This window comes from Mobula birostris, chromosome 11 (assembly GCF_030028105.1).
Source record: "Mobula birostris isolate sMobBir1 chromosome 11, sMobBir1.hap1, whole genome shotgun sequence".
NCBI classification, from domain to species: Eukaryota; Metazoa; Chordata; class Chondrichthyes; order Myliobatiformes; family Myliobatidae; genus Mobula; species Mobula birostris.
The window spans coordinates 73,725,981-73,752,747 of NC_092380.1; the positions used below are offsets into that span (position 1 = coordinate 73,725,981).

General features: G+C 39.7%; 1 protein-coding gene across 3 annotated transcripts in view; it reads right to left on the reverse strand.

Annotated features, from left to right (window-relative positions):
- Nucleotides 1-26,767, reverse strand: part of LOC140205185 (protein inscuteable homolog) — a 311,027-nt gene that overhangs the window by 242,151 nt on the left and 42,109 nt on the right. For all 3 annotated transcript variants that reach the window (XM_072272528.1, XM_072272526.1, XM_072272527.1), the window contains exon 2: nt 2,929-3,274. In XM_072272528.1, the coding sequence (XP_072128629.1) occupies nt 2,929-3,274 (346 nt within the window). The remainder of the gene's footprint in view (nt 1-2,928; nt 3,275-26,767) is intronic.

The following is a 26,767-nucleotide window of genomic DNA, read 5'->3' on the forward strand; positions in this document are numbered from 1 at the left end:
CCAGTATTATGTGGAGCTAGTTCTGTAGGAAGTGTTACACTTGTATTGTTCAAAAAAAAATCTGCTATTGTTTATCTGCAGGTTTATCCCATCAGTCTGCAGTTGTTGGGCTGCCATTGTGGCTATATTCTTATATTAATAAGTAAGATTTTTTTTCCCAAATCTGCAAATGAACATATTCCAGTGTAAATACTGTGATAGGAATGCTGGAAATTCTGATTGACAAAAGTAAGAAGCTTCCCAGAGCCATGCAATGATTCCTAAATTCCTTCAAAATAGTTGGTGTCCGTACCACAGCAGCTGGATCTAGACGATGCTGGAACCTCCAGTGATATATCCAGTGAGGTATCAGATTTTCTCGGTTTCTATCTCATAGTAAAAAATTTTCATGTAATGGAATTTGTAAATAGTGTGTTTCTCAAAAATTAATTGACCTTCCCCCCCCGCCCACCCCGGGCCATTAACAACAAAATACAACCAGGCTAATTTGCTGCCAATATTTAAAATGTGAAGAAACAGAGAAAGACTCATTGGTGTTTACCTCCATCAGCCTGATCCCATGTAAATCAAACACTATTCTGACTTGAAAATATATCTTTCGATGTCCTTTAATTCAGATTCTCCCACTCTTCACGGGAGCACCATAGAAGTACATTCACGGTATTGTCACACCATTACAGCCTCACGTGCATTTGAAAATAGATAATGCATGTAGGGTTATTCATCTCCTGTGAATGAACAAGAGTCACTAAGCTTAATTTGGAGGGTCAAATATGATTAATTGTATTGGCATTGATCCTGAGATGCATCCTAGGGACATCAGATGGACTGGGACTCATCACCAGTGATATAACCTGGGGTCATCAGGTGTTTCAGCTCTTTCAACATCAGACACCCGTGCCTAGGCAACCCAGCCAGGTTAATCAGCCCTTGCTTGTGCCCCAGCAGCTGTGGTCCGCGGGTCACCCCTCTTGATCCATAGCCACCTGGAGCTCGCTCAGAAGCCTCTGCAATGGTCCTGGTGGCTCTTTTCTTTGCAGCCCCCATAATGCCAAGGAGAGAGTACATTCTGCAGAGTGAGCAGCCAGCAAAACTTCTACACCTCACCTTTATAGCCTCGCACTGTACCCTTCAACCCTGTCTCTGGCACTGCTCTACCAGCTCCTGGAATCTGGCTTTCTTACATTCAAACACCTCTAGAACGTTTAAACCACTATTTTATGAAGAAATCTAAATATTTATAGATAAACTAATTTGAACTAAATCATATTCGGTAATCTTATACTCACTGTAGTAAATTATAATTTAAGTATAACTACAATTTTTACAGATGTGTAAATCACATTGAAATGGAATTTTCCAGAAAAATGCAGTCCAAAAGGAACTTTCTTCACGAATCTACATCTTAGCTTAATCAGCTATGTGGTTAAATATTATTGATATCAGAAGAGTAACAATAAAGTCATTTGATAATTATATCAATAAGGAATGAGTGCCAGATGAGAATAACAACAATTAGATGCAGGGAACCTAATGAATGGATAGAAAGAAAAAACATATATACTTATCATCAAAAAATGGAGAAAGAAGAAAAGCAAGTAAGCTGATGTATAAGTGCTCAAGGAACACAGGCAGAATTTTTTTGTTTGATTTTGTTCTAATCACACAGTTGTCACTTGACTGTATTGATGTAACAGGAAAGCCTTTGTTCTTGAATTAATTTGCAGTGTTTTGGCACAGACCTTCACATTGTCTTCCACACTTCTCTCTTTTTCTGTTCTGTGAATTTAACCTGACAGTGTAGTATCCACAATACCAACTTCCAAAAGCAAATATTTTAGTAACAGTTTAGATTTAAAGTATGGCAGGTTACCTATTTGAATTCCATTGAATATTGAAACATGGTGAAACACCTTTCCATCATCATTTACCAAACAAACTGTCCCTGCAGAGAAATTCCTTGACTTCAGTGATTGGTTAAGTGACAAGAGACTCAAGCAAATAGACTGAAGTTATTAACCTGTATTATAATGTGTGCAATCCTCCTACTTTTTCAAAAGAAAATCCATGTTCCTTTTTGAATACTTAATCTGGCCAGTGCAAATCAGGTGATCTGAACCATTCATTATTTTGATTACCAGCTATATTGCTTCATTATTTATTAATTACAACAGTCATGGAGTGAGGAACGGGGGCAGCGATCAAACTTTACCTTTCAGCGGTAAACCTGCCTGTTTGTATTAATTATTTAGTAGACTTTCCACATTTGTTATCCTTCATTTCTTCGGTAATTCTCTTTTCTATTTCAGTTAGTCTTGCAGTACTTTAAACAAAAAATCATTTATTCATCAGCATTGGAATCATCCAAGTCAACATTTTTAAATTATGAAACTACACTTGAAAATACCCAAGTTTCCTGAGAATATGAATCTAACATTAAACATTTCTTCCATGCAAATATTTTCAGTGGTGCTTCTCATTGACAAAAAATAGTTGCTGCTTGTACATATTCTGTAATTTATATCCAGATCTCCCTTGAATTCTGTACATATTTTTCCAAGATCTCCCTCCCATTTAGATAAACCACTCTCTTCTAGCTTTGTATTGTCAATATACTTTTCAATATCAGCATTAAAAGGAGGGATTCCATCAAACTAAACCACTCCAATTTATACCAGGCTGAACATTGTGCAAACCTAATGCACTAGTGACAAATTATTTGGAAGTCAAATTTCATGTTGCTCCTGTTGCAGGTCTTACTTTAAATTATGTCATTATCACCATGATCTTATTTGCATTATAGGAATTCAAGGTATAATTTTAAAATGCATTGAAATAAATAGCATTCATAATTAATTATGAATTCAAATTCTTAGTTTATTTCCTAAAATCTTAATTCATGATTAATTTTGAGTTGATTAGCATTACCTGTTGTATTTCTCCTGAAGCACTGTGAGTGTAACCACTGCTTTCATTTATCAGTGATCTGATATGACAGTTCACCCTCACTGCAGTACTGTGGATGTGTTGCCATCTGTTTACTTCCAGCTTGTAGAAAATCTTGGACAGTTCTGTGGTGATTGCCCATGCTCTTTTTAGCAGTGTCTGCAAGCTGTCAGGTAAATCTTGTTGAGATGTTATGACAAGCTCGTTGTGTCCTTCACCATCCCCACTGATGGGCTTGGATTGGAGTACATACATGCATTCACACTCTGCCATCAATCTCAAGTCTTCCATCCAACGCTGCACTGAATCTATTTGTATCAGATGCATGCTAGAGGAAGGAAACCATAAAGTGGAATTAACATTGTGATTTCTTGATCTTCCAACACATCCTCTCCTCAATCCTTTTGACTGACCCAGATAGTGTATGAATGAACTTGCACAGGTAGGTTTTTGTTTGCATGTTATTGCCATGGCCTTGAGTTTCCTTTCTAGTCTTGTCAATGCTCAATGTCAGCAAACCCAAATTATTAGATTATTAGATTATGAGGACACGCAGTTCCCTTTTATTGTCATTTAGTAATGCATGCATTAAGAAATGATACAATGTTTTTCCAGAATGATATCACGAAAACACATGACAAACCGACTTAAAAACAAACAAAAACCACATAATTATAACATATAGTTACAACAGTGCAAAGCAGAATCGTAATTTGATAAGAACAGACGATGCTGATTGTTGACTACAGCAGGAAGAAACTGGGGGTCCAAGAGCAAATCCTCATTAGCAGATCAGAGTTGGAGAGGGTCAGTAACTTTAAATTCCTTGGCATTGTCATATCAGAGGATCTATCCTGAGACTAGCATGCCAATGCCAAAGCTCTTCCCACCATTGAGCATATCTACAAGGAGCACTGCCTCAAAAAAGTAACATCCATCATCAAGGAACCCCACCATCCGGGCCACGCTCCCTTCTCACTGCTGCCATTGGGAAGGAGGTACAGAAACCTTAGGACCCACACTACCAGGTTCAGGAACAGTTACTACCCTTCAACTGTCAGGCTCCTGAACCAGTGTGGATAAATTCACTCACCTCAACTCTGAACTGATTTGTATAAAATAAATGCAAAGAAAAAATGCAAACAGCTTTTTTTTGAAAATTCTTTATAAATAATATATTACCTGCAACAACAAAAGCTTACATACAGTTTCAGTTGTTCCCTTTTTTGTGGTGGTTGAAAGGCATTACAGGAATATAATTCTCTTTATTAAATACTTGTAAAGTACAGTCCTAACTTTCTATGCTGAACTAAATGTGAAGATATGCAAAAAAGCAGAATCTTCATAATGCAAATATGTTGAGGAAAGTTTCCACTTTGGAGTTCCCTGTTCCTGGCACATCTTTTCAAGTTGTTGGGCAAAATGACAAAATCCATTAAATACAGTTATTTTATTTGATATTTTAAGGCCAATTTTTCATTTGTGTGCTTTAATTCTAAGGACGAGGACAATTGTGAAAAGTCTTATTGCCTACTCCGCATGAAATATAATTAACCTATGTTTTCCTTGCATGGGAGATTTATAATGTAGTTTAAATCAAACTCAGCCTCACAGTGCACAGTTAATATTTTGTATGTTGTACTTCAAAGGAATTTGACATGCTCCTAGTGGAGTAGATGCTTCCAGAATATTCAAAGGTTAATGGGCAGTAAAATTCAAACACTGTTGCTAAAAGCAGATGCTGCTTAGAGAATAAACATATTGAAAACTAAGATTTATGAGAAGCCTACACGTTTCATTTAGCCAATTCTTAACAGCAAACGTGATTGAGTGTACACCAGAGACGGAAGTATCAAATATTTTAACATGTTTCTGAAGTTCTACCAAGAAACTCTGCTTTGACTGACTGTGAGTTCACTAATTAAAGACGTCAGCTAGAGAAATTGCTGCAAATTGCATTACCAAGATTGCATTACCATCTACCTTGTGAAAAAACACATCAAACATAAACCCTAAGGTTAATTCTGTCCCATACATTGCATTATTATCTGAAAGTCTTCTGCCTGCTGTGTCTCATGAGATAGAAGCAGTAGTTTTAAATGTTCAATGTGGATAAACCCCGTAATTGGTGCATGTATGATGACAACACTACCCACTTCTTATAAAATGTCAACAAGGGAAAAATCAATATGTCAAATAAAAGCAACATAATAAACAAGGCAAAAAATTCAGCAATTATAGAATCTCAGCTCCATGCCCTGCCTCCAGATTCTTTACAGTTACTCGACTCCACCTGTAAAAATGTTACTGCATTACCAAGTCATGATAAGCTTTCATTATGGAGAGTTCATAAAACATTGTATGAAATTGCAACCCGTTTCTGCTTCAGACAATCCTTAAGCAGGTATCAATGTGGCTATGTATTACTTACACAAAATATATATTTACGATGAATACATTCCTGAGTCTACCTTATTATAATGCAATGAAATAGTGCAATAGATTGCGAATCATCTTCATTCTTTATTTGAATAGACTGGTGAAGAACTGACCGCTCTACTGTCCAGGTGCCAAACCAAAAAGATGCACAATCTGATACATTTCCACAACAGCATCTTGCATCCTGTTCAATATTTCATACTTATGGTTATACATCTGTGATTGCTGAAATAGAATGAAAGATTGCTCTTCATTTAAAGAATAAATCATTAAAAAACAATCTTAAAATCAACTCTCTGACAAAAAAGAATCACCTCTATAATTGATATGATGATATTAAAAGCATTTTCCTAATTTTTCAACTATGAGTGAAAAGAAGTCTCTTGCTGGCAGACCTCAGTTATCCTCTTGAAGCGACTATATGTTCAGTCTTCCTACGGCACTGGATGAAGGAAGCTCAAACATTTTTTTTCAAAACAATTATTGCATTCTAATAGGGGAAACGATGTCTTACTCTATTAATGGTTCTTATTTTCTGCAAATGTTAAAAAGACAAAATTAATGATGTCGCTCTCAGACAGTTCAGTCCTTTCTACTGCCCTCCCTAATTGCAAATTCAGAGCTCTCAGTCTGATCCTCTGATATTCCTCATTTCCAAACACCAGCTGCCTTGATTGATTAGAACAGTGTTACATTTACAACACCAACGGTCAGTGCTTCTGTCAATAAGTTATCCTAATTGCAAATGCTCACTTTCAGCAATTTACACCTCCTCTTGTTAGGACTCCTATTTTGTAATCCAATCCTCAAAGATTGTTCATTTATTGAATGAAAAAGAAAAACGAAGCTAATTCTAAGTATGGGAAATTGTTTCAGGCAAAAAGTTTTTACTCAGTGTTCACGGGTCTTTTTTTCCTCTTCGCAAGTGCAGCTTCTGGAAGGGATGAAACGCAGAGTGTAGCTGAAGTCCCTGTCTTGGCGGTGAACCCGAAGGAGTAATGTTTAAATGTAGTGAGAGGGAAGGGGTGAGGCAGGGAAATCCAGAGAGCAGGAAAATGGAAATTTAGTGAGTGGTCACGGATGGCCTACAGAGATTAACAGTTCAGAAAATCCATTAATAGACTTGCAGCACATCCGTCAAGACAGGAAAACAGAAAGTCAACCTAAAATATTACCTTATTTGTGAGCTACAGAACTTGTTGCTTCGTCTTCAGACTGTGAAAAAAAATTACATGCCGTAAGGCACCACAACTTTCAAGGTGACTCTAGGAAGAGAGGTTTAAAGATCAGCATTATTTGTACAGTACATCAAAACGTACCGTGAGTTACGATGGACCTCAGCAGCAACTCTTTCAATCTCATCTATGGAAACAGCTCATTTCTACCTTTGATGTCTCTCTTTTTCCGTTTCAGGGTGGATAGTGTTCTATTGAAGCCCCTGACCTGGAGTTACACTCACACTCTGGTTCTTTGCGGTGGTGGGACTCGCTCGCGGGGGCTCATGACCAGCGGCTTTTTGAAATCCTAGGGACGCAGCCTAGAAGACAATCGCACCTTCAGGGTTCCAAGGTTTTGCGGCTCTGTGGACAGGCCGATACTATGCTGGTGCCACCGAGTAAAGTGTTGCGGGAGAAAGTGGAACATCGGGAACAGAGGATCCGCTCTGTACTCAGCGAATCGCGCGCTCTTTCTCTCTCTCTTTCGTTGGTGGAGGAGAGTTTGTTGCCGATTCTCCAGTCGGAGAATTCAGAAAAAATAGCGATACGATAGACTTTATCATCGCAAATCAACAAGTTGTTTTGTTATGTCTCCCCTCTCTCTGGGAAAGAGGACACCTCTTGTTCCCATTATTAGGTAGAGTGGGTGAGCCCTCTCTACGTTGAACTGTTGAAAAAACAGTTAGTTTTTGTTCTACTGCAGATCACGGTGTTTATTGGGAGCTTTGCTCTTGCAGGCTTGGTGGGTGGAAGGTTTTGATTTTTTTTGCAGAAGTGCGTGGGGGTGGGGTAGAGTCATTGCTTTGCTGCTGTTTGTCCATGGGAGGGGGAGTAGGGGAGCTTTGGGATTCTAATGTTTTAACTGTCACTCATTCTTTGGAGAACTCTTCTGTTTATGTGGATATCTGCGAAGAACAAGAAGTTCAGGATATATACTGCACACATTTCTCTGACACTATATGGAACTATTGAAATGCATGATTTGTGTCAAATCAAATCAGTGAGGATTGTGCTGGGCAGCCCGTAAGTGTTGCCACGCTTTTGGCATCAACATAGCGTGCCCAGAACTCACTAACCCTAACCTGCACATCTTTGGAATGTGGGAGGAAGCCTACAAGATCACAGGGACACCATCCAAACCCTTTAGAGACAGTGGTAGGAATCAAACCCTAGCACTGTAAACAAATTGTGTAACAACTATGCTACACTGCCACCCCAAACTTTTAAGTTATGAAGAGATTTGATGGGAGAGGCATTGAGTAGATATAGGGAAGTTGTAAGGGAGACCAAGGCTAAGAACTATATACATATTCACCAAGAATTGGAAGTGGACTTAAATACAAATACCTAACACTGAGATTGATCCACCATTCCCACCCAAAAGATAAAGACATACTAAGTTATGCCATGTTTGCATCAGGAGGGGAGCAGTGTTATTATAAGGAGGCTTCTGCCACCTTAATATATATCATTCTAAAGACTGTCAGCCTTTAAAAGGCCACTTTCCACAATAGCTAGTCACATATTGCAGACTGGAGGAAGGAACACTTGAGACAAGTTGCATAGAAGTGGTCAAGGAGAAGCTATATAAAGCAGGCAAGTGAGAAGGAAACAGGAGGGTCTGTTGATGGGAGCTAAAAAGCCTGAAGATGCTGCAAGCCTGAAAAAAAAATAGAAAATACTGAATGTACTCAGCAAGTCAAGCAGCATTAAGAGAGAGAGAAACAGAAACATTATTTCAGGTTAAGGATCTATTTTCAGTACTGGAAAATGAGAGACTCATATGATTCATGACATAAAGAGGACAAGAGGTGACGAGGACAGGGTGAAATGTCCGTGATATCATGCTGAACAACACATCCTGGTAAATATCAATTTAATAGTAAGTAGTTATAAACAGGAGCTAAAAAAAAACAACAGAAAACAGAAGACATAGTTACATCTGCAAAGAAAGAAGAAAATTATTTGGTTACTAAAATTGTAATATTCAACGTTGCTGTTCCTCTTTCTCCACAGATATGAGTGCTTTCAGCATTATTTGATCTATTGATAGAATTAGTTGACGGGTGAGTGATGTCATCAAAATCTCAACAGCCAATTATTGTTCTGTAAATTGTTTTCTACCACAATAAAATAAATAAATACCAATTGGTGAATAAGCACTGGACAGGATATGAGACAAAAGGAAAAACAAGTTTACAATTCTGACCCAAGGCCTTTGACCCAAAATATTATACTGCTCATTCCTCAGGTACTGATTCTCCTGCAATTGTTTCCAGTGAAAAAAAGTTTTCATTTCATCAGGAAAACTGTTTTTCCATGAACATGACACAAAGAACAGTACAACACAGCAACAGGTCCTTTGGCGCACAAAGTGCCAATTTAATATTCCCAGTTGCTGTGCATGGTCTATGTTGCTCCATTCCCTGCCTGTCCATGTGCCTGTCTAAACCTCCCTTGTCGTACAGCATCTTACAATCCTTTCCCTTCACCAAAGTACACATCAAATTTGTGTTCAGCATAACATCTGGAAGTCAGTCGATCTACAGTTAAGCACGTCTTTCACATTCTTCCCTTTACATTTGCTTAGAAATCAGAGTTAGATTGTCACTTTATAATTTTTTCAAGTTAAGCACATTTAGAATGTCACCAACTCCTCTGGCAAGCTTCTACATATGCATTGTTGAAAGTACGCTGGATGGTTGCATCATGGACTGGTACAGGAATTACAATGCACAGGAACACAAAAGGATGCTGAAAGTAGTGCATGTAGCCTTCCCCACCACTGGAAGCATTTACATGAGGTCCTGAATCAAGACGGCAGTATGTATCATTAAGAATTCCCATCATCCGAGTCATGCCTTCTTCTCGTTGCTCCTGTCAAACAGGATATAGAAACCTGAAATCATACTCTACCACATTCAGAAACAGCTACTTCCCTACAACCATCAAGATATTTATACATGATTGTTCGGTCAACGTCAGACACACACTTATATAGTTTAAAACAACACATAGACTCCATTATTCCAAAGAAAAGTTGCACAGTTTCTACCCTGATGTTTCACCAGTTTGTAATGGATGTAAATCTGTGAACAGTAACTTCTCACATTCATTCTGGTCATGTTGTAAGCTTTATGCATACTGGAAAAGTATTTTTCACTGTTTCTCTGAGGCTTTTGGGAAACGGTGGGAACCAGCCCGCTCATAGCCATCCTTGGAGCAACAAGCTCCCTATCTTCAGCCAATATGTATGAAAAAATGGCTGTATTGTTTGGAGTGGTGATTGCTAAGAAGTTAATCCTGCAAATGTGGAAAATGGACTCTGTGCCTACATACGATCTGTGGCTGAGAGAACTGGCAAATACTTTACATTTGGAGAGACTGAGACTATGTAATGAGGACAGAGGGGATATCTTTGAAAGGATATGGGGCCCTGTGTTGGACTTTCTTACAGGGTGAGGACTGAGGTTTTTTGGTGTGGTGCACCTCTGCTGTGTATGTTTACTTTTGCCTTTATAGTTTTCTCCCTTTTGCTGCTCAATATTTAATTTGATTTTGTTAAGGTTGTGGTTTTTGTGGATGTACTTTTTTTTGTTTTTTCGTTTGTTTGCTTCTTTGTTTGTAATAAAAAATAAAAATAAAAATAAACATTTTTACACAAAAAAAGGTATTTAACCAACCTGAATAACTCAATGTTACAATATAGGCCACCTCCCATATTACCATGGATTTGTCTCTGATAAAGTATTTTTTTTCCTTCATTGTCTTGTGTAATTTATGTTCTGTATGTTGTTGTCTGAATTTGCCTGGCTATAATCCTGAGGCACATGTACCTCATCATACTCGTACATAAACTCCTACACTCGAGCGTCAATTCCTGTGCTCGTTGTACACTCCCGCACTCGTACATAAACTCCTGTAAGACCAAAAGACATAGGAGCAGAATTAGGCCATTCAGCCCAGTGAATGTGCTCCAGCATTCCATCATGGCGAATCCCAGATCCCACTCAACCCTATACACATAGCTTCTTGCCAAGTACCTTTGATGCCCTGACTGATCAGGAAATGATCAACTTCTGCCTTAATTATACCCATGGACTTGGCCTCCACTGTATACTCTGGCAGAGAATTCCACAGATTCACTACTCTCTGGCTAAAAAAATTCCTCCTTACCTCTGTTCTAAAAGGCCAATCCTCAGTTTTTAAGGTTATGCCTTCTAGTTCTGGATACCCCACCTTAGGAAACTTCCTCTCCACATCCACCCTATCTAGTCCTTTCAACATTCAGTAGGTTTCAATGATATCTCCCCACTTCCATCTAAATTCCAGTGAGTACAGGCTCAAAACTGCCAAACACTCTTCTTATTCCCAGAATTATCCTCATGAACCTCCTCTGGACTCTCTCCAATGACAACACATCCTTTCTGAGATATGAGGCTTCTAAACTGTTGACAATACTCTTAGTGTGGCCTGACTCATGTCTTATAAAGGTTCAACATTACTCCTTGTATTATATTCTATTCCCCTTGAAATAAATGTCTTCTTTACCACAGACTCATCCTGTATATTAACCTTCTGGGAGTCTTGCATGAGGACTCCTAAGTCCCTCTGCACACCTGATTTTTCAACTTTCAACATTTTGATAATAGTCCGCGCTATTGTTCCTATTACCAAAACGCATTATCATACATTTCCCAGCACTGTATGCCATCTGCTACTTTTTTGCCCATTCTTACAATTTGTCTAATTCCTTCTGCAATATCATTGCTTCCTCAGCACTACCTACCCTCCACCTATCTTTGTATCATCCACAAACTTTGCCACAAAACCACCAATTGTATTATCCAAATCATTGACAAACATTGTGAAAAATAGCACTCCCAATATTGACTCCTGAGAAACACCACTAGTCACTGGCAGCCAAACAGAAAAGGCCCCTTCTATTCCCACTGGCTGCCTCCTGCCTGTCAGCCTTTCCTCTATTCATGCCAGTATATTTCCTGTAATGCCATAGGATTTTATCTTGCTCAGCAGCCTCATGTGTGGCACCTTATCAATTGCCTTCTGAAAAGACACAAACGTGTACAAAAACTCCTGTACTCCTACATAAACTCCTACACTCGAAAATAAACTCCCACACCCGTACGTATACTCCTGTACTCACACATAAACTCCTTTACTCATACATAAAGTTGACTTGGTTTGGATTGAAGGGGGTTATCTGTTGACAAATTATCAATTCTGAGAGACTTTTAGGAACAATAGCAGTAATAATTCTAAATATGTCAAAAGAATACTTTAAATAGCCCTACAGAGTTAGGGGGTGCCCAATATTAATGCAGTTTATTTCTCAAAATGTCCTTTTTCATTATTGATTGTATTTGATAGCATGGCAATAACTAAAGGAAATGGAACATGTCCTAGTTTGTGTAAAACTTTGGTTTCTGGTTTCTACATCACTCACGAAAAATGATGGGGAAGAAAGAGTCATCATCTAATTGGGTTTAAATTGTATTCCAATCATTTTGACTCTTCCCTCCCTTTGCAATATCAAGAATCTTAAAACTTTTCTGGTGGGTATTTATCAACCAGCAGGTATAAATGTAAAGTTCTTACTTTGTGTTGAAAATTAATGCAAAATGTCAGATATCATGTGGTATTTCCAAATCTGTGAATGTAAGTTGGAGCCTTAATTCTACAATTTAATATTTCATAACATCTGTTCTGAGTTCTCTTCCTATTCTCCTGTGCAATGACATGCAATGAACATCTGGGCACCAGTGCTGAGACTTTTATTTGCAGTGGAGCAGACAATATCTTCTGTAGTCACTCTTGCTGATGCAGACTTGCACAGTACCTGAGAAATCATTTTCTACAGAGTTTGCATAACAGTCTTCTGGTTTAAGATGGCACTGATGAAACACAGAGATGCCTTACTGGCAGGAAACAAATCTACTAACTGCTCTATCAATCACATGTTTTCTTAACAAAGATCACTGCTATCCATAGCCTGTAACTTCCCTTTCGGAGATGAGCTGAAGTCCATGAACAAGCACAGGGTTAATGCATGATCAGGCCCTGTTGTGAGTTTGGAAAATGCCTGCTTTCTTTTAGATTACCCCACTTCTATTGCAGCTAAAACAGAGGAGGCTTAAGAGGAGTGCATTGGGAAAGTCATACAAGAGAACAAAGGGATGAAGGTGTTTGGAGGAATGGTTGAGAAATATTACGGTATTATAATATTTTTAGGTGGACTTGATAATGATAATGTCACCTGAGCCCTTCTCCCAGGAATCAATCCTTTGAAGGTTAACCATTATACACCCCCAAGTCTCAAATCTCTGACAGCCAATCAGATTCACTAGCTTCCATGGCCTTGATTCTCTACCTAACCTTTACCCCTTCCTCCTGTCCTGATCAAACCTCTAGCTAAATTCTCTCTTTCCCAATTCCCCACTGTCCACCCACGACCCAGTCCATATCCATCTCATTTTCCCTCCATTGAAAGGGCAGAGCTGGGACAATAATTTTTCTGGCCAAAATTACTTCTTGTCTTGCAATACATGAACTGCATGGTGCACCTGCACGGTGATTTCTAAGTAATCTTCCCAAAACTTAAGTATGGGAAATTTCTGCATATTCACACTGGATTTTCAACAAGCAATCCAAAAATTAAGAGACATGGAAGAGATCCAGAGAGTTGTGTGGAGATAGAGCTGGAGAAGAGGTCCAGAGAGTTGTGTGGAGATAGAGCTGGAGAAGAGGTCCAGAGAGTTGCGTGGAGATAGAGCTGGAGAAAAGGTCAAGAGAATTGTGTGGAGTTAGATCTGGAGAAGAGGTCCAGAGAGTTGTGTGGAGATAGAGCTGGAGAAGAGGTCCAGAGAGTTGTGTGGAGATAGATCTGGAGAAGAGGTCCAGAGAGTTGCGTGGAGATAGAGCTAGAGAAAAGGTCAAGAGAATTGTGTGGAGATAGATCTGGAGAAGAGGACCAGAGAACTGCGTGGATATACAGCTGGATATTAATGAGAAGAATGTAAATGGCACACAAAATATCGAGAATAAAGAGAGGTGCTTGGGAAACATTCATGACCTTGGAATTCATGCTGTGTTACAACTTATATAAATACTGTCCTGCTGTACTCAAGATGTGTTTGCCTTACTTAGATCATCTTCTGCCACTCAGAAGGTCTTATACCACTATGTACCTGAAAAGCAGAGGAATTATAGAAGTGCCTAGATCATATATTTCCCATGACATGGGAGAGGGTGTTCAACCCATTTAGCCTAAGTTAACTCTCAAACAAATCCCATTAATCACAATCCTCACTTACTGTACACTCAGTGGATACTTTATTAAGTACTCTGTACCTAATAAAGTGGCCACTGAGTGTATGTTCATGATCTTCTTCCGCTGGCCATCCGGTTCAAGGTTTGGCATGTTGAATGTTCAAAGATGCTCTCCTGCACTGTGGTAACATGCTTTCTTTTGAGTTACTGTCACCATCCTCTCAGCATGAACCAGTTTGGCTATTCTTCTCTGACCTCTCTCATTAACAAGGCATTCATATTCATGGACATGCTGCTCACTGGATATTATTTTGTTTTTTGCACCATTCTCTGTTAACTCCAGAGACTGTTGTACACGAAAGTCCCAGCAGATCAGCAGTTTCTGAGATACTCAAACCACGCCATCTGGAACCAGCAATTATTCCATGGTGAACATCACTTAGATCACTTTTCTTTCCTATTCTCATGTTTGTTCTGAAAAATAACTAACTCTTGACCATGTCTGTATACTTTTACGCAGTGAGTTGCTGCGACGTGATTGCCTGATTAAATATTTGCTTCAACAAGCAGGTGTAAAGGTGTACCTAATAAAGTGGCCACTGCATGTGCTTTCCAATAACTTACTCTTCTTCCCTCATGCACATCAGCCCCACCCTAATTTTCCTACTACTCTACAACACCAGCGATAATTTGTAGTACAAACAACTTATCAAGCAGGCGTTCACTGGCTAAGCTTCCAGAGCCAGTAGCTAAGCTTTGTTTGCCATCAGCTCTCAGCTACAGGGACCATTACTGTGATAGTAGTGATAAGCTTGAATTTTTATGCATTATTCTTAACCACAAGCAATGATTTTCTTTTGCCTAATATCAGTCCAGTATAACATTGCATTAAACAAGACTCAAAAATGTTCCAACGTTATATTAGTCATTAGACATAAAACAATCTAATGGTACAAATGCACAAATCTTTAAATAGTGTTGCACATTAACAAGTCCATTAAAATGTTGAATAAACCACTAAGGTTAATCTGTAAAAGCACAGAATTTAAAATCAGAGAAATTATACTGAACTTCAGTTAAAACAAATATGGCAGCTTTTCATTTTTCAAAACACAATGATCAAGAGTAAATAGAAAATTGATTTAAGGATGATATCAGAATAGAACGAGTACACCATGGGGAAGGACTGAACAGGTAATAGCTTATTTTCCCAGATAAAGGTCTTCATGTTTTTGAAATAGCTTTCAAAAGATAGTGGTGGGTTGGAAGTAACTCAAGCAAAAATACTTTCAATCGGAGTATGCGAAAATGGACTCAACCATATTAAATGGAGATACAAGCCACATAGTAAAGGGACACTTAATGGGAGAGCCAAAGTACTTACGACAGAAAGGTTGTTCATTTGAGATCACTTGAAACAAAGAAGATCATAAATGGATGTCATGACATTTCTGTTAATTCTGCCCGGGGCTTCATTGAGGTCACATGTCCATTTTTGCCTTTACTATTTAACATTATGGGGTTTATAAACAGAAACTAATCTAATTCATTAATGTTAAGTGGCCTGTGACCATTGATACTAGATATGTTAATGCCTGCTGCATTGCATCAGCCGCAAAACTCTCGTTTTCCATTGTGTCATTATTACTCTCAGGAAGACAAAATGGAAAGATGTATTGTCATCAACTGAAGACACTATCTATAACCCCAGCTGACAATTCCCTTGAGATATAAACATCTGCAGTCCAGCACATCAGGAGACCTTAGCAGGTGATGCATATGAAATGAGTCTGTCAAGTTCTTACATGGATCAGATCAGGTATTCTGCAGCAGTCTTGAAGCCTGTGCACTCTTTTCCATCATTCCCAGCTTCTGAATAAAGTGATGTTAACATGTAGCATGAAGTCAAAGGGAGCAACTGGTACCATTTGTTAAATGAGAAAGCACTGAAAATTAATCAGTCAGCAAAGCTACTTCTCTGGGCTCTCAGTGACAGAACATTTGTCTTAGTGTGTGGCCATCACTAAACAAACAATTCCTGACAGCTTGGATACAATACTGATCTCAAACAGCTGTCCAATAAGAGAAAAACAAAGCTGACATTGACTGAAACCATTAGATTTCTTTATTTCATTGCAGTCATGATTTTGGAGGAACAAAAAAAAAATCTACATTTGGGCACAAAACCTCTGTCACTGAGGATGAGCAAGTAACTCACTAATGAAAACAAATGTTGGCCCTAAGTCTCAGTAAAAAAACATCCTATTTCATTTATTTTCTTGCGGCCTATTTAGTCTTCTAAATATTGTTATTGTCTCATATTTCTGAAATCTTCATAAACTATTATGGCTCCTACAGCTGTGTACATACATCTATTGATGCTTCTGGACACATCTTCAGTGATGTTCCTGGAATCATCGGGTGTTTCGGGTCTTTCAACATCATACAACCTCCTCCAGGTGACCTAGCCGGCGCTGATCAGACCCCAGCTGGTGTCCAGATGGCTAGCTACTTATGACTCCATGGCTCCCCTCTTTTGAGCCACAGCCATCTTGAGGCCCTCTCTGCCGCATCGGTGGTACTGCGGATGGCTCTCCTCTTCCTCTCTCCCTCGATGCCCAAAATGCTGAAGGCTCTAACTAAAGAACAGGCTACGAATCCCCTACAACCAACCTCCACTGGGAGACACCTCGCTCTCCATCCAGCCTGCTGACAGTTGCTGACCTGTCCAGCGTACTTGGAGAGCTTCCTTTCAAAGGCCTCCTCCAAGCTATCTTCCCATGGGACTGTCAGCTCCAGCAGCACCACTTGCTTAGTAGACTCAGACACTAGGACAATGTCTGGTCGCAGGGTGGTGGCTACGATATGGTAAACATATATTCAATGTTTTAGTGTTGGAAATTGGCAGAACATTAGCTGTGTCCCAATCTGTTCACTGACTTACTGTGAATGCCCACAAGAAAATGAATCTCAAGGTATGTCTATGAGGGTTCTCCATCATCCAGGTCATTGTATATCAAACAGTAGTAAATCAAGGCAACTAGACTCGTTGTATTGTCTAGAACATATTCTTCACTTCTGAAGAAGCCTCTTGGATGAGTGGAGAAATGTCTTTGAGACAACACAGCAAGTCCAGTTGCCTTGATTCACTACTGCTTAATATGAATCTCAAGTAGTATATGGTGGCAGACAAAAATTTTGATAATAAATATTCTTTAAACTTTGCATACAGTGCACTATACAATCACTATTGACCTGCTACAGTAGAAGTATGCTTCAGTGCTGTTATTTAATGGCAAAAGTACAAAGTTTACATGGGACTCAGTGAGGTTGGAACAGGTTGAGTTATTGTGACATTCTCCCTTTGAGTCAGAAACACAAAATGGTTACTTATATCTTTGCTAAGACCAGAATACTTCCACAACAGAGGACTCTGCTGACATACACACACATCCATTCAGACCTTTTTTCATAGGTAAGGCACTCCCTAGTGCTGATAAAGAGAATCTTTATAGCTGTTGCCACATTATGCTCTGAAATGGGTACATATACTGCAAATCAAAGTTTTCGCTCCTTAAAACTGCTGCATGGAGCTGCAATCTGGAAGCTCTTCCTGTTGAAAGTAATTAATATTTCAAAAAATGATGGATTAGAAGCTCTTAAAGTCAGCCTTTTAGTTAAAATATACACAATACTTAATTATCAGTCTGATAACTACAGCATTGTTAATAGAAGCCAATATTTATGTAACAAGAGGGCATGTGCATGGTATTGGAGGCAGAATTTTTCTCAGTTATTTATATCATATGATCAGGCACTAGCCTGAATTCACTGGAACCATAATCAATACCCAGTTGACCACATCACTCTCGTGTCCATTACAAGATTCTGAAAACAGGTACTCAGAATAGAGCTCTGCCTTGGGCAAGGATTTCTTGGGGGTGAGGGCAAAGGAAAGGATTTAAAGATATGCTTAAGGCTTCCCTCAAGATATGCAACATCCCCACTGACTTCTGGAAATCTCTGACCCGTGATCACTAAATTTAGATAAGGAGAATTCGGAATGGTAGAGAGAACTTAAAGTCCAGATATGAAGAGCACCTGCCTAGGTGCTGGAAGAACACAGCCTCCCTACAGACCACACAATCTACATTGGCCTTTTATCAGCTACTTCAAAACCCGCAAAACCAGACTGGATACAGTCATTCTCAATCCTGAAGGAATCCCATAAAGAAAAGATAAACTATACTGCTATAATATTCTCTCCAGAGTTAAATAAAAGGAAAATATTATACTACAGTTGACAAAAATATTTTTGGTCAGACTTTTATTTAATTCATCACCATATGCTAGGATCATCTTTCTTGGTACAACTTATAGTGTTATTTGTTTTATATGTTTTTGACCTATCATAGGAATAGTTTAAAATTATCTAAATAGCTATATGGTCATCTGGAGACTGACTTAAGAGATCAGGGCTCACTTCCATTTATTGGACAAAAGTAGAGTCGTGGAGTTATAGATCAGAGCATTAGGCTCTTTGGATGCCTGCTTGAGATGTCCCATTTATCTGCAATATGCTTGCTTAGGATACAACATGAAGCATTGGATGGAGGGAGTAGTAAGAGGCTTTTTCCAAGTGGACTATTTTAAATCATGCTCATTCCTGGGTCACTGCAGAATGTCATGAACAGAGTCATAAATATGCCTGCAACTCTAACTTCTATAATTATTATTTATTAGTCATCACTTCTATCACATAACTTATAGAAACAGACTACACATCAGGACCTGATATCTCAAAAATCAAGAGTGATGCTAGATTTTGCAAGCAACATCCACAAAAGAATGACTGAATTACATCAGGCTTACTTACTGGTAGAACAATTTGCTTATGTCAAGCACCATTTATCAAATGAAACAATCAGTCAAATAGATATTTAAGTTTGTAATTATGACCAAGATCATCAGGCTGTGATGAGCAATAGGTTCCAGGACTTCAATAGCTCTTGCTGTTTTATTATAGCTGCCAAAATACCATTTTGAGCTTATTTCCTCCTCTATTCCCAATATTGAGCACTTTTGAGCCAGCAATCAACATTTCACCTTTAATATCTCATTTACAGTTTCTGTAATGAGAACGCAGCATTAAAAGACCAAATATGCATTTATATAACACACTTATATCATGGAAAATTAGTTGTGAAGTCCTTTCCGCATAAGTGCATTACAGTAATATGGGGAAAATTCAAGAACACCAAAATGACAAATTTATCCACAAAATGTGATGGTATCTTATATCATTCAACATTTATACTGACAGTCTCACACTCCCTCCTAAATGAAAATGCTTCAATGTTGATGATTTCTGCATAACCATAAAGAAAATAATTTAGAGGATACTAAGAAGATCTCATAAAAGGCACTAAGATGATGTCAGATAGGAATATTCAACCACAGAGAAATAAGATGCTTAAGCAGTTGGATGTGGGTTGCATGAATCTATTTCTCGTATGGAATGTGTGAGCTTTTGTAAGGATGGTGATTTGTATTTTGACCTTGAATTTGCAATTTAGCATATGCATTTTATTACTGAGTAAGTGGTCTGAAGTTATCCGTAAATACACCATATATTTTTGATGGTGAAACCTCTGGCCTCCCAAGTGTTGTTCTGGTTTCTCAGTTAGAAGGCATAGAATTAGGTTTTTCTACAGATAAGTTTCAGGTAGTTGTTGAAAGATTTAACATGCTTAAAAGCTCAAGTGGCTTAAGTTGCCATTGTATTATTTGAAAAAGAGAAACAAATATTTTCTCATAAACACAAATTCAGCAGATTCTAGAAATCTTGATCAACAAGCGCAAAATGCTGGAGGAACTTAATAAGTCAGGCAGCATCAATGAAGGCGAATAAATAGTCAACATTTTGGGCCAAGACCCTTCATCAGGACTGATAAACAGTCAGTGCTTTGGGCTGAACTCCATCACTAACAGATTGTTAATTGCATTATCCTATCTTTTCCTGTTATATTTTGAAAAGTTCTGCAATCCAGCAATCTCTGAAAGAAGAAGCTTCTCCACCACCCTAATGTCTGTTGTTACCATTTATCAGTTCAAGGTCATCCCTGGCATTTAGCAGCTGTGATGTCATCAAGCTGGCTAAGCACCCATTCATTAAAAATATCTTACAACTCTGAGGGAGCAACGTAGGATTATACGTTAAGCATGCCTTAGCAAAAATCAAGAAATTGTCATGAGGATAAGGATCATTATAATTGTGAAAATGAGACATGCTCTTTCCTGCAAACTTTGAAGCTATAAAATGAAATAGTAACTTTGTTCTGAAACAACAGTTACAACACTTCAAAGTAATTTATTTTATGTGAAGCTCTTTGTAGAATTTTATAGATTTTATGAAAATTTTATTACTCGGGTTTATCCAGAGTAAATCACTGACTATTTATTCAGGATGAATATACTTGACATTGTATAAAGGAGTTTATAAATCTAAAATCAATAAGTAGAAGTGTTGGGTTTGTCCCATTTAGTGGCTGACAGTTATTTTTATATGGTATGATTAAGAGCCATCTGAAAATTTGTTACCTTTGATAAAGTAAGGAGGAATGTATTTCTCCTCCTTGCACCTCTTCCATACTTCCATTTCCTCATAAGGCAAGTTGGAGTTGTCAAAATATATAATCAGCACAGACATTGTGGGTTAAAGGGCTGTTCCTGTGCTGTACTCTTCTATATTTTACTATGGCTCAGAAACTACTCGCTGCTTTGCTTTGAGATAAAAGAGTAAATTCATATTAATAAGTAGTCTCCATCAAGTCATATAACAAGCAAACACGTCCTCTGGCTAATTGTGTCAGCACCCAGTTAAACACTAATCCTATGCTAATCCCTCTTCTGTTCTCAAGTTCAACTTTATTGTTGTCTGACTGTACATATATACAACCAAACAAAATAACATTCCTCCAGACCCACACAATATATATCAGACACATCACATAAAGCAAAATATTATACTATAAGCTAATAAACTACCATTCGAAATGCATGTAGTAAACAGTAAACAGTACACTAAAAAGCTCAGAGTCCTGGTGAGGAGACCTCAATGGTGGCAAGGTATTCATTAATCTCACAGCCTGAGAGAAGAAGCTATTACCTAGTTTGGCAGTCCTAATCCTGAAGCATCTATATCTCCTTCCTGATGGTAGTGGGTAAAAGAGATTGTGGGATGGGTGTTAGGGATCCTTAACAATGCTTTGGGCTCTTTGTCTGCAACACTCCTGGTAAATGTCACACATAGGGGAGAGTGAGGCACCGATGATCGTCTTGCTGGTTTTACAATTCTCTGTAGGGTCCTGCAGTCCGATGCCTTGCAGCTTCCAGACCACACAGTAATGCAGCCAGACAGGGGTTCGAATGGGGGCAGAGAGACTTGTGTGCTTCAGTCTCCTCAGGAAGATGCAGCTGTGCCTTCTGAACTAACGAGAAGGTGTTGTGGGTCCAGGTTAGGGTGTCTGTTTTGTGCACACCAAGGAAGTTGGTGCTCTTCACCCTCTCCGTGGCAGAGCTATTGATGTGCAATGGAGAGTGGCCGACCTGTGCCTTCCTGAAGTCCGCAAGCATCTTTTGTGTCTTGTCCATGTTGAAGCTCAGGTTGTTGTTTTCGCAGTAATTGACAAGCCTCTCTACTTCCTCTCTGTATGCTGACTCATCATTGTTGCGGATGAGGCCACCCACTGTTGTATCATCAGCACTCTCCACAATGTGGTTTGAGCTGAGTCCGGCCGTGCAGTCATGAGTCAGCAGCATGAACAACAGCAGACTGAGCACACATCCCCAGGGGGCACCAGTACTCAGCATGACGGAGTTTAAAATGTTGCTGCCGATTCGGACTGACTTCAAGACCTGAGTCCCACTGAGGACAGTTTACCCATCAGCCTCTGAGGGATGATCCTGTTACACACTGAGCTGAAGTCAAGGAGCAACATCCTATCCTTTAAGGTGTTTTATCCAGGTGGGACAGGTCAGAGTGGAGGGCTGAGCCTGTGGCATTATCAGATGGACGGATTTGAGTAGTAGACAAACTGGAAAGGTCCAATGTAGCTGGAAGGTAGGATTTTATATGATTTATAACTAGCCACTCAAAGCACTTCATAATTAGTCTGGGCATGAAGGATTATGGAGAGAAGGCAGGAGACTGGGGCTGAAAGGGATATAGATTAGCCATGTTGAAACAGTAGCACGGACTTGATGGGCCAAATGGCCTAATTCTGCTGCTATATTTTATGGTCTTAAGATTGTGGAAGGCGGTGCCACTGGGCAGTAATAGTTTAGGCCAGTTACTACGGAATGGGAAAAGTTCTCTCTACGCTCCCATATTCTGTCTCTTGTCTGTGAGTGAGTAGCGATTACATTGAATAGTTAACCTCTTATCCCATACATTTTTGGGACATAGGTCGTAACTAGAGCACACAGTAGAGCAATATTAATTATTATTTTAATTCATTTCATTGCACAGAACTAAAAAGATACCAATCTCTGCTAATATACTGAAATCTAAAACATAATATGCACAGTTCTGTAAAAAGACTACTGTAGTTGTATTCAAAAGTACTTACCAATATATTCAATTGGACATAGTTCAGTATTGAAAACTCAGTAACATACATACTAACTTAAGGTTCTGTACAAATTTCAGAAAAAAATAGTTGATACTAAGTGGCAGATTTATGGCTTCAATTCCTTCAAAGATAGTTGCCTGCTCTATTGAACGCTGAAGAAAAATGCAAATTTCCAGTGGGATGCTTATGTGTGAACTAACGGTATGCTGAACCATTGCCTCCCAGCCTGAGGCCTCTGTGGGTCAAGGTCAACCATGGATAGTGCATCCCAGCTGTCAAGGTGATACGCAAGCCAGTATGCAAGCCAGGACAGTAGCATATGGAGACCAAGCCGTTGCTCATGCAGCACGTTCCCCCTCTCCACGCAGCTCATGAATACAAAGGAACAGCAGAAACCAATACAGTCTGGGCCCAGTGGCACCAGAGGAGTTGCCAGTCAACGTTGAACCCAATTTAGGATTGCCTTAGGAAATGTAGCTCCAGGCTTTTCCTTGGGGTTTACTTCCGAAGCTTTCCCCATGAATTGGTATAACTGCAAGGCAGCAGAGGTTTGAGGTCTGAGATTTCCTCTCCCAGATCTCCACAGCTGATGAGCCCCATCTGCCCAAAGTGATCAGTTTTAAGGCACCAGTAACCTGTCTTGCACCTTCTCCTGTCAGTAGAAATTGTTTCACCAGGCTTAGCAGCTAAGCCACTTGTGAAAGCCAGGAGCTGGACTTGGGCGGGTGGATTTAAGATGACACCAAGTGGCTGCTTCTTCGAGCTCATCTGCAGAAACAGCTTAAATTCCTTTCTTTACTGTCTCCTTTTCTCCCCCTTTCCAAGGTGGTTGGGTTCTATCGAGGTCCTAATGAGTACTCAAACTGCATTTGTTTTTACAGCGTATGAGTTCCCATTCCTGGAGCTTGCCAGCCGTCCATTTTCCGACACTCTCCAGGCACAGCTTGGAAGATTCCACCTCCAGTGTGCGGCCCTGTGGAGAACTGATTCCAGGTCAGTGCTTCCGAATGAAGGAACATCAGGATTTTGCTGCAGTGGATGTATGGACAGAGGTCTCTGTGGTCAAACAATCACACTCACTCTCTCTTTCTCTCAATGGTGGGGAGAGTTTGCTGCAATTCTTGAGTCGGAGAATCTCAGAATAAAAAGCGACACAGCTGATTAATATTGCAACTGTGACTGTGACTTTCCCCTTTCGCTGAGAAGTGGGTGATAGCTCTCCATCCCTTGTCAATGACAGCGAGAGAGCCTGTGGCATGTCGAATTGTCGGGTAAACTATAGTTTTGTTGGCAGCAGATCATGGTCTCTCTTTGGGGTGCTTTGCTGTTGCTTGGTGGGTGGAAGGCACTGATGCTCTTTGCTGAAACGGGCAGGAGTATAGGGGAGGTTGACGCGTTGGTGCTTGTGTGGGGAGGGCGAGAGGGGGCTTTGGGGTTCTAATGTTTTTCTGTCATACATTTTTTTGGGGTTCTGTTTGTCGTGGATATCTGCTAAGACAGTATTTCAGATTGTATACTGTATACATTCTCTGATAATAAATGGAACCATTTGAACCATTTGTCAGAGGCTTTTTGAGATGCACACCATTGGGAGCATTTAATAGGTAGTGGAAACTTATCCACTCTGCCTTCCTGGTTATGACAAGCTTAAGGAACCAGCCTATATCAGAGATTAATGACTTTATCCAGGCTGGATGGTGTTAAAGTTCAGATATTTCATTATGAATAATTTGCAGTACAAGCACCAGTTGAGAACCCTTCGTTATGATGCCCATTAATAAACAACATGAACAATGCTTTAATTGCACTGTGGTATTTCTTCTGCTTATGCAAGAGTCAAGCAAGACATTGTTCCCAATGAGTGTTAACATCAGAACGGCAGCTCCATGTAAGTACGTTTACCAAAGGAATGTCAAGTCAACAATGTTCAATTTAATGAAGCATTATTTACACCTTTTAGGTGTCATTGAAGCTGTTTATATTTTGCAGAGCTGATTAATTGTTGAAGCTGCCAGTAGTTAAAACAGAATATTCCTTGTGATTACATGCAAAGAAAAGAATGCTGATGAAGATTTTGCCATGGAAATTCAAATGCACAACCCCTGAAAAGGTGTTATGCCAGCAAAAATCAGATGAATGTAGTTTAACGAAATCTGCAAAAGCTTGCATGTGAGTTAATGCTATTTGTTAATAAGGAAGCATTACTTATGCAAATAATTTGTGTGCATTGGCATTATTCTTCTGCCAGTGAGTTCTTACAAACAGCGACAAAATTAATTTCATGACAGATTTTCCAACCACATTGGACCGAAGCACAATTGATGCTGTTCTCTTATAGAAGAACCAACTTTTAATTGTGCTGCCAGCTCAGATTGAAAGCTCTTTAAATGATCAGGCACATCATTCTTGGCACTGGTAACTGGCACCCCTCTGCGTGCAGCTCCAATAGGAATCATCAAACATTCCCATTTAGGACAACTACAACTGAAATCCGCAGTCACAGCTATGGGTACTTCAGTAAGCAACATTGTTTTAAAATATTTAAGAAATCTATCAATCCTTAAATTCGACAGACTTCGGATGATTGCTAGCACAGTTCCCTTTTAAGAAAATGGAAGTAGGGAAGGCATGCTGGTTTGCAGGTGTAATTGAGACATAGAGACCTTAGACTCCCTGCGGCCCCCCCCCCCTCCAACTCCTGCCTATCCTGCTGGTTAATGTGCAGCTTCTGGAAACTAAAGATCTCAAAGCAAGGTTGCAATACCAGAGGGACTTCGGGGACTGCCGTATACTTTGCTTCCTGGAAATAAAGCTCACCCCTACCACTGAGGCAAGTCAGTTGAGTCTTTTGAAGTTAGTCAAGGTGGAGTATACTTTGTGATTAACTCATTGTGATGCACAGGCGTGACAGTTCTGTCACAGTGCTGTTCACCCAAACCGGAACATCTAGCAGTCAAGTGTCATCCATTTAACTGCCCAAGGGATTTTCCACCATCATCGTGATGACTGTAAACTTTCCATCTCAGGCCAATGTCAAGCAGGCACTGAAGGACCTGGGTAATGCAATTAGTAGTTGTGAAGCAACACACCCTGATGCCTTCCCTATCATGGTGGGGGATTTCAACCAGACCAGCTTGAAGAAGTCTCTGAACGACTACCCAGCACATCACCTGCCCTATCTGTGGATTGTCACCTTGTCGTGGTGGAGAAGCTTGTGTGGTCCTGTGATCCCGAGAGCAATGCCATCTGGATCTATGCTCCTGGTAGGGTCACCCATGGCGGTAAGGTCGAGGGTGAGGTCCCTGACAAAGAACAATCCAACCAAGACCTCAATGGTGGAACAGGCGGACGAAGTTACTTTGAACTCAACTGCTGTGAAGGTGGATGAAGGCTGCAACAAATCCATCAACTCCAATCGTCGTGGTTTCCATGCCATTGGAATCAGTTGGCTGATTTGTGAAGTATCGTGTGCTTCTTGGAGTGCAACATCAAGTGCATGTTAAACAAATACACACACAAGTGTCTTCGCTCTGTATGGAACAAAGACCATCATCCTCGACCTCGAGGGATAGCCGCGATGACGACATCACCTGTGGAACCAGAGGAGCCAACACACTTGACCACGGTTATACCACTATCAAGAACACTTATCAAACCATCCTATGCCCGGACTTTGTTAAGTCCGGTCACCTGGCTGTACTTCGACTCCCGGCGTAAAGACAGAAACTAAAGACTGCAGTACTAGTGGTGAGGACCAAGAAGGTATGGTCAAGAGAGGCAGGGGAGCAGCTACAGGGCTGCTTTGAGTCAGTGGACTGAACACTATTCAGCAATACATCTCCGAATCTGAATGAATATGCCACAGTTATCAGCAACTTCATCAAGAACTGGGCGGATGAGTGTGTACCTTCAAGAACATACTGGACATACTCAAACCAAAAACCATGGATGAACCAGGAGATTTGTGCTCTGCTGAGGGCTACCTTATGGCATTGAAGAGCTGTGATTCAGAACTGTACAAGAAGCCCAGGCGTGACCTAAGGAAGACTATTTTAAGAGCCAGAAAAGTATTCCAATTGAGGTTAGGGATGGCATCGGATACATTTTAGCTCTGGAGGGTTTTCAGGCCATTACTTCATACAAAGCAAAACCTAACATCATCAATGGCTGTGATGCGTCTCTTCCAGATGAACTGAACACCTTTTATGATTAGATTAGATTAGATTCAACTTTATTGTCATT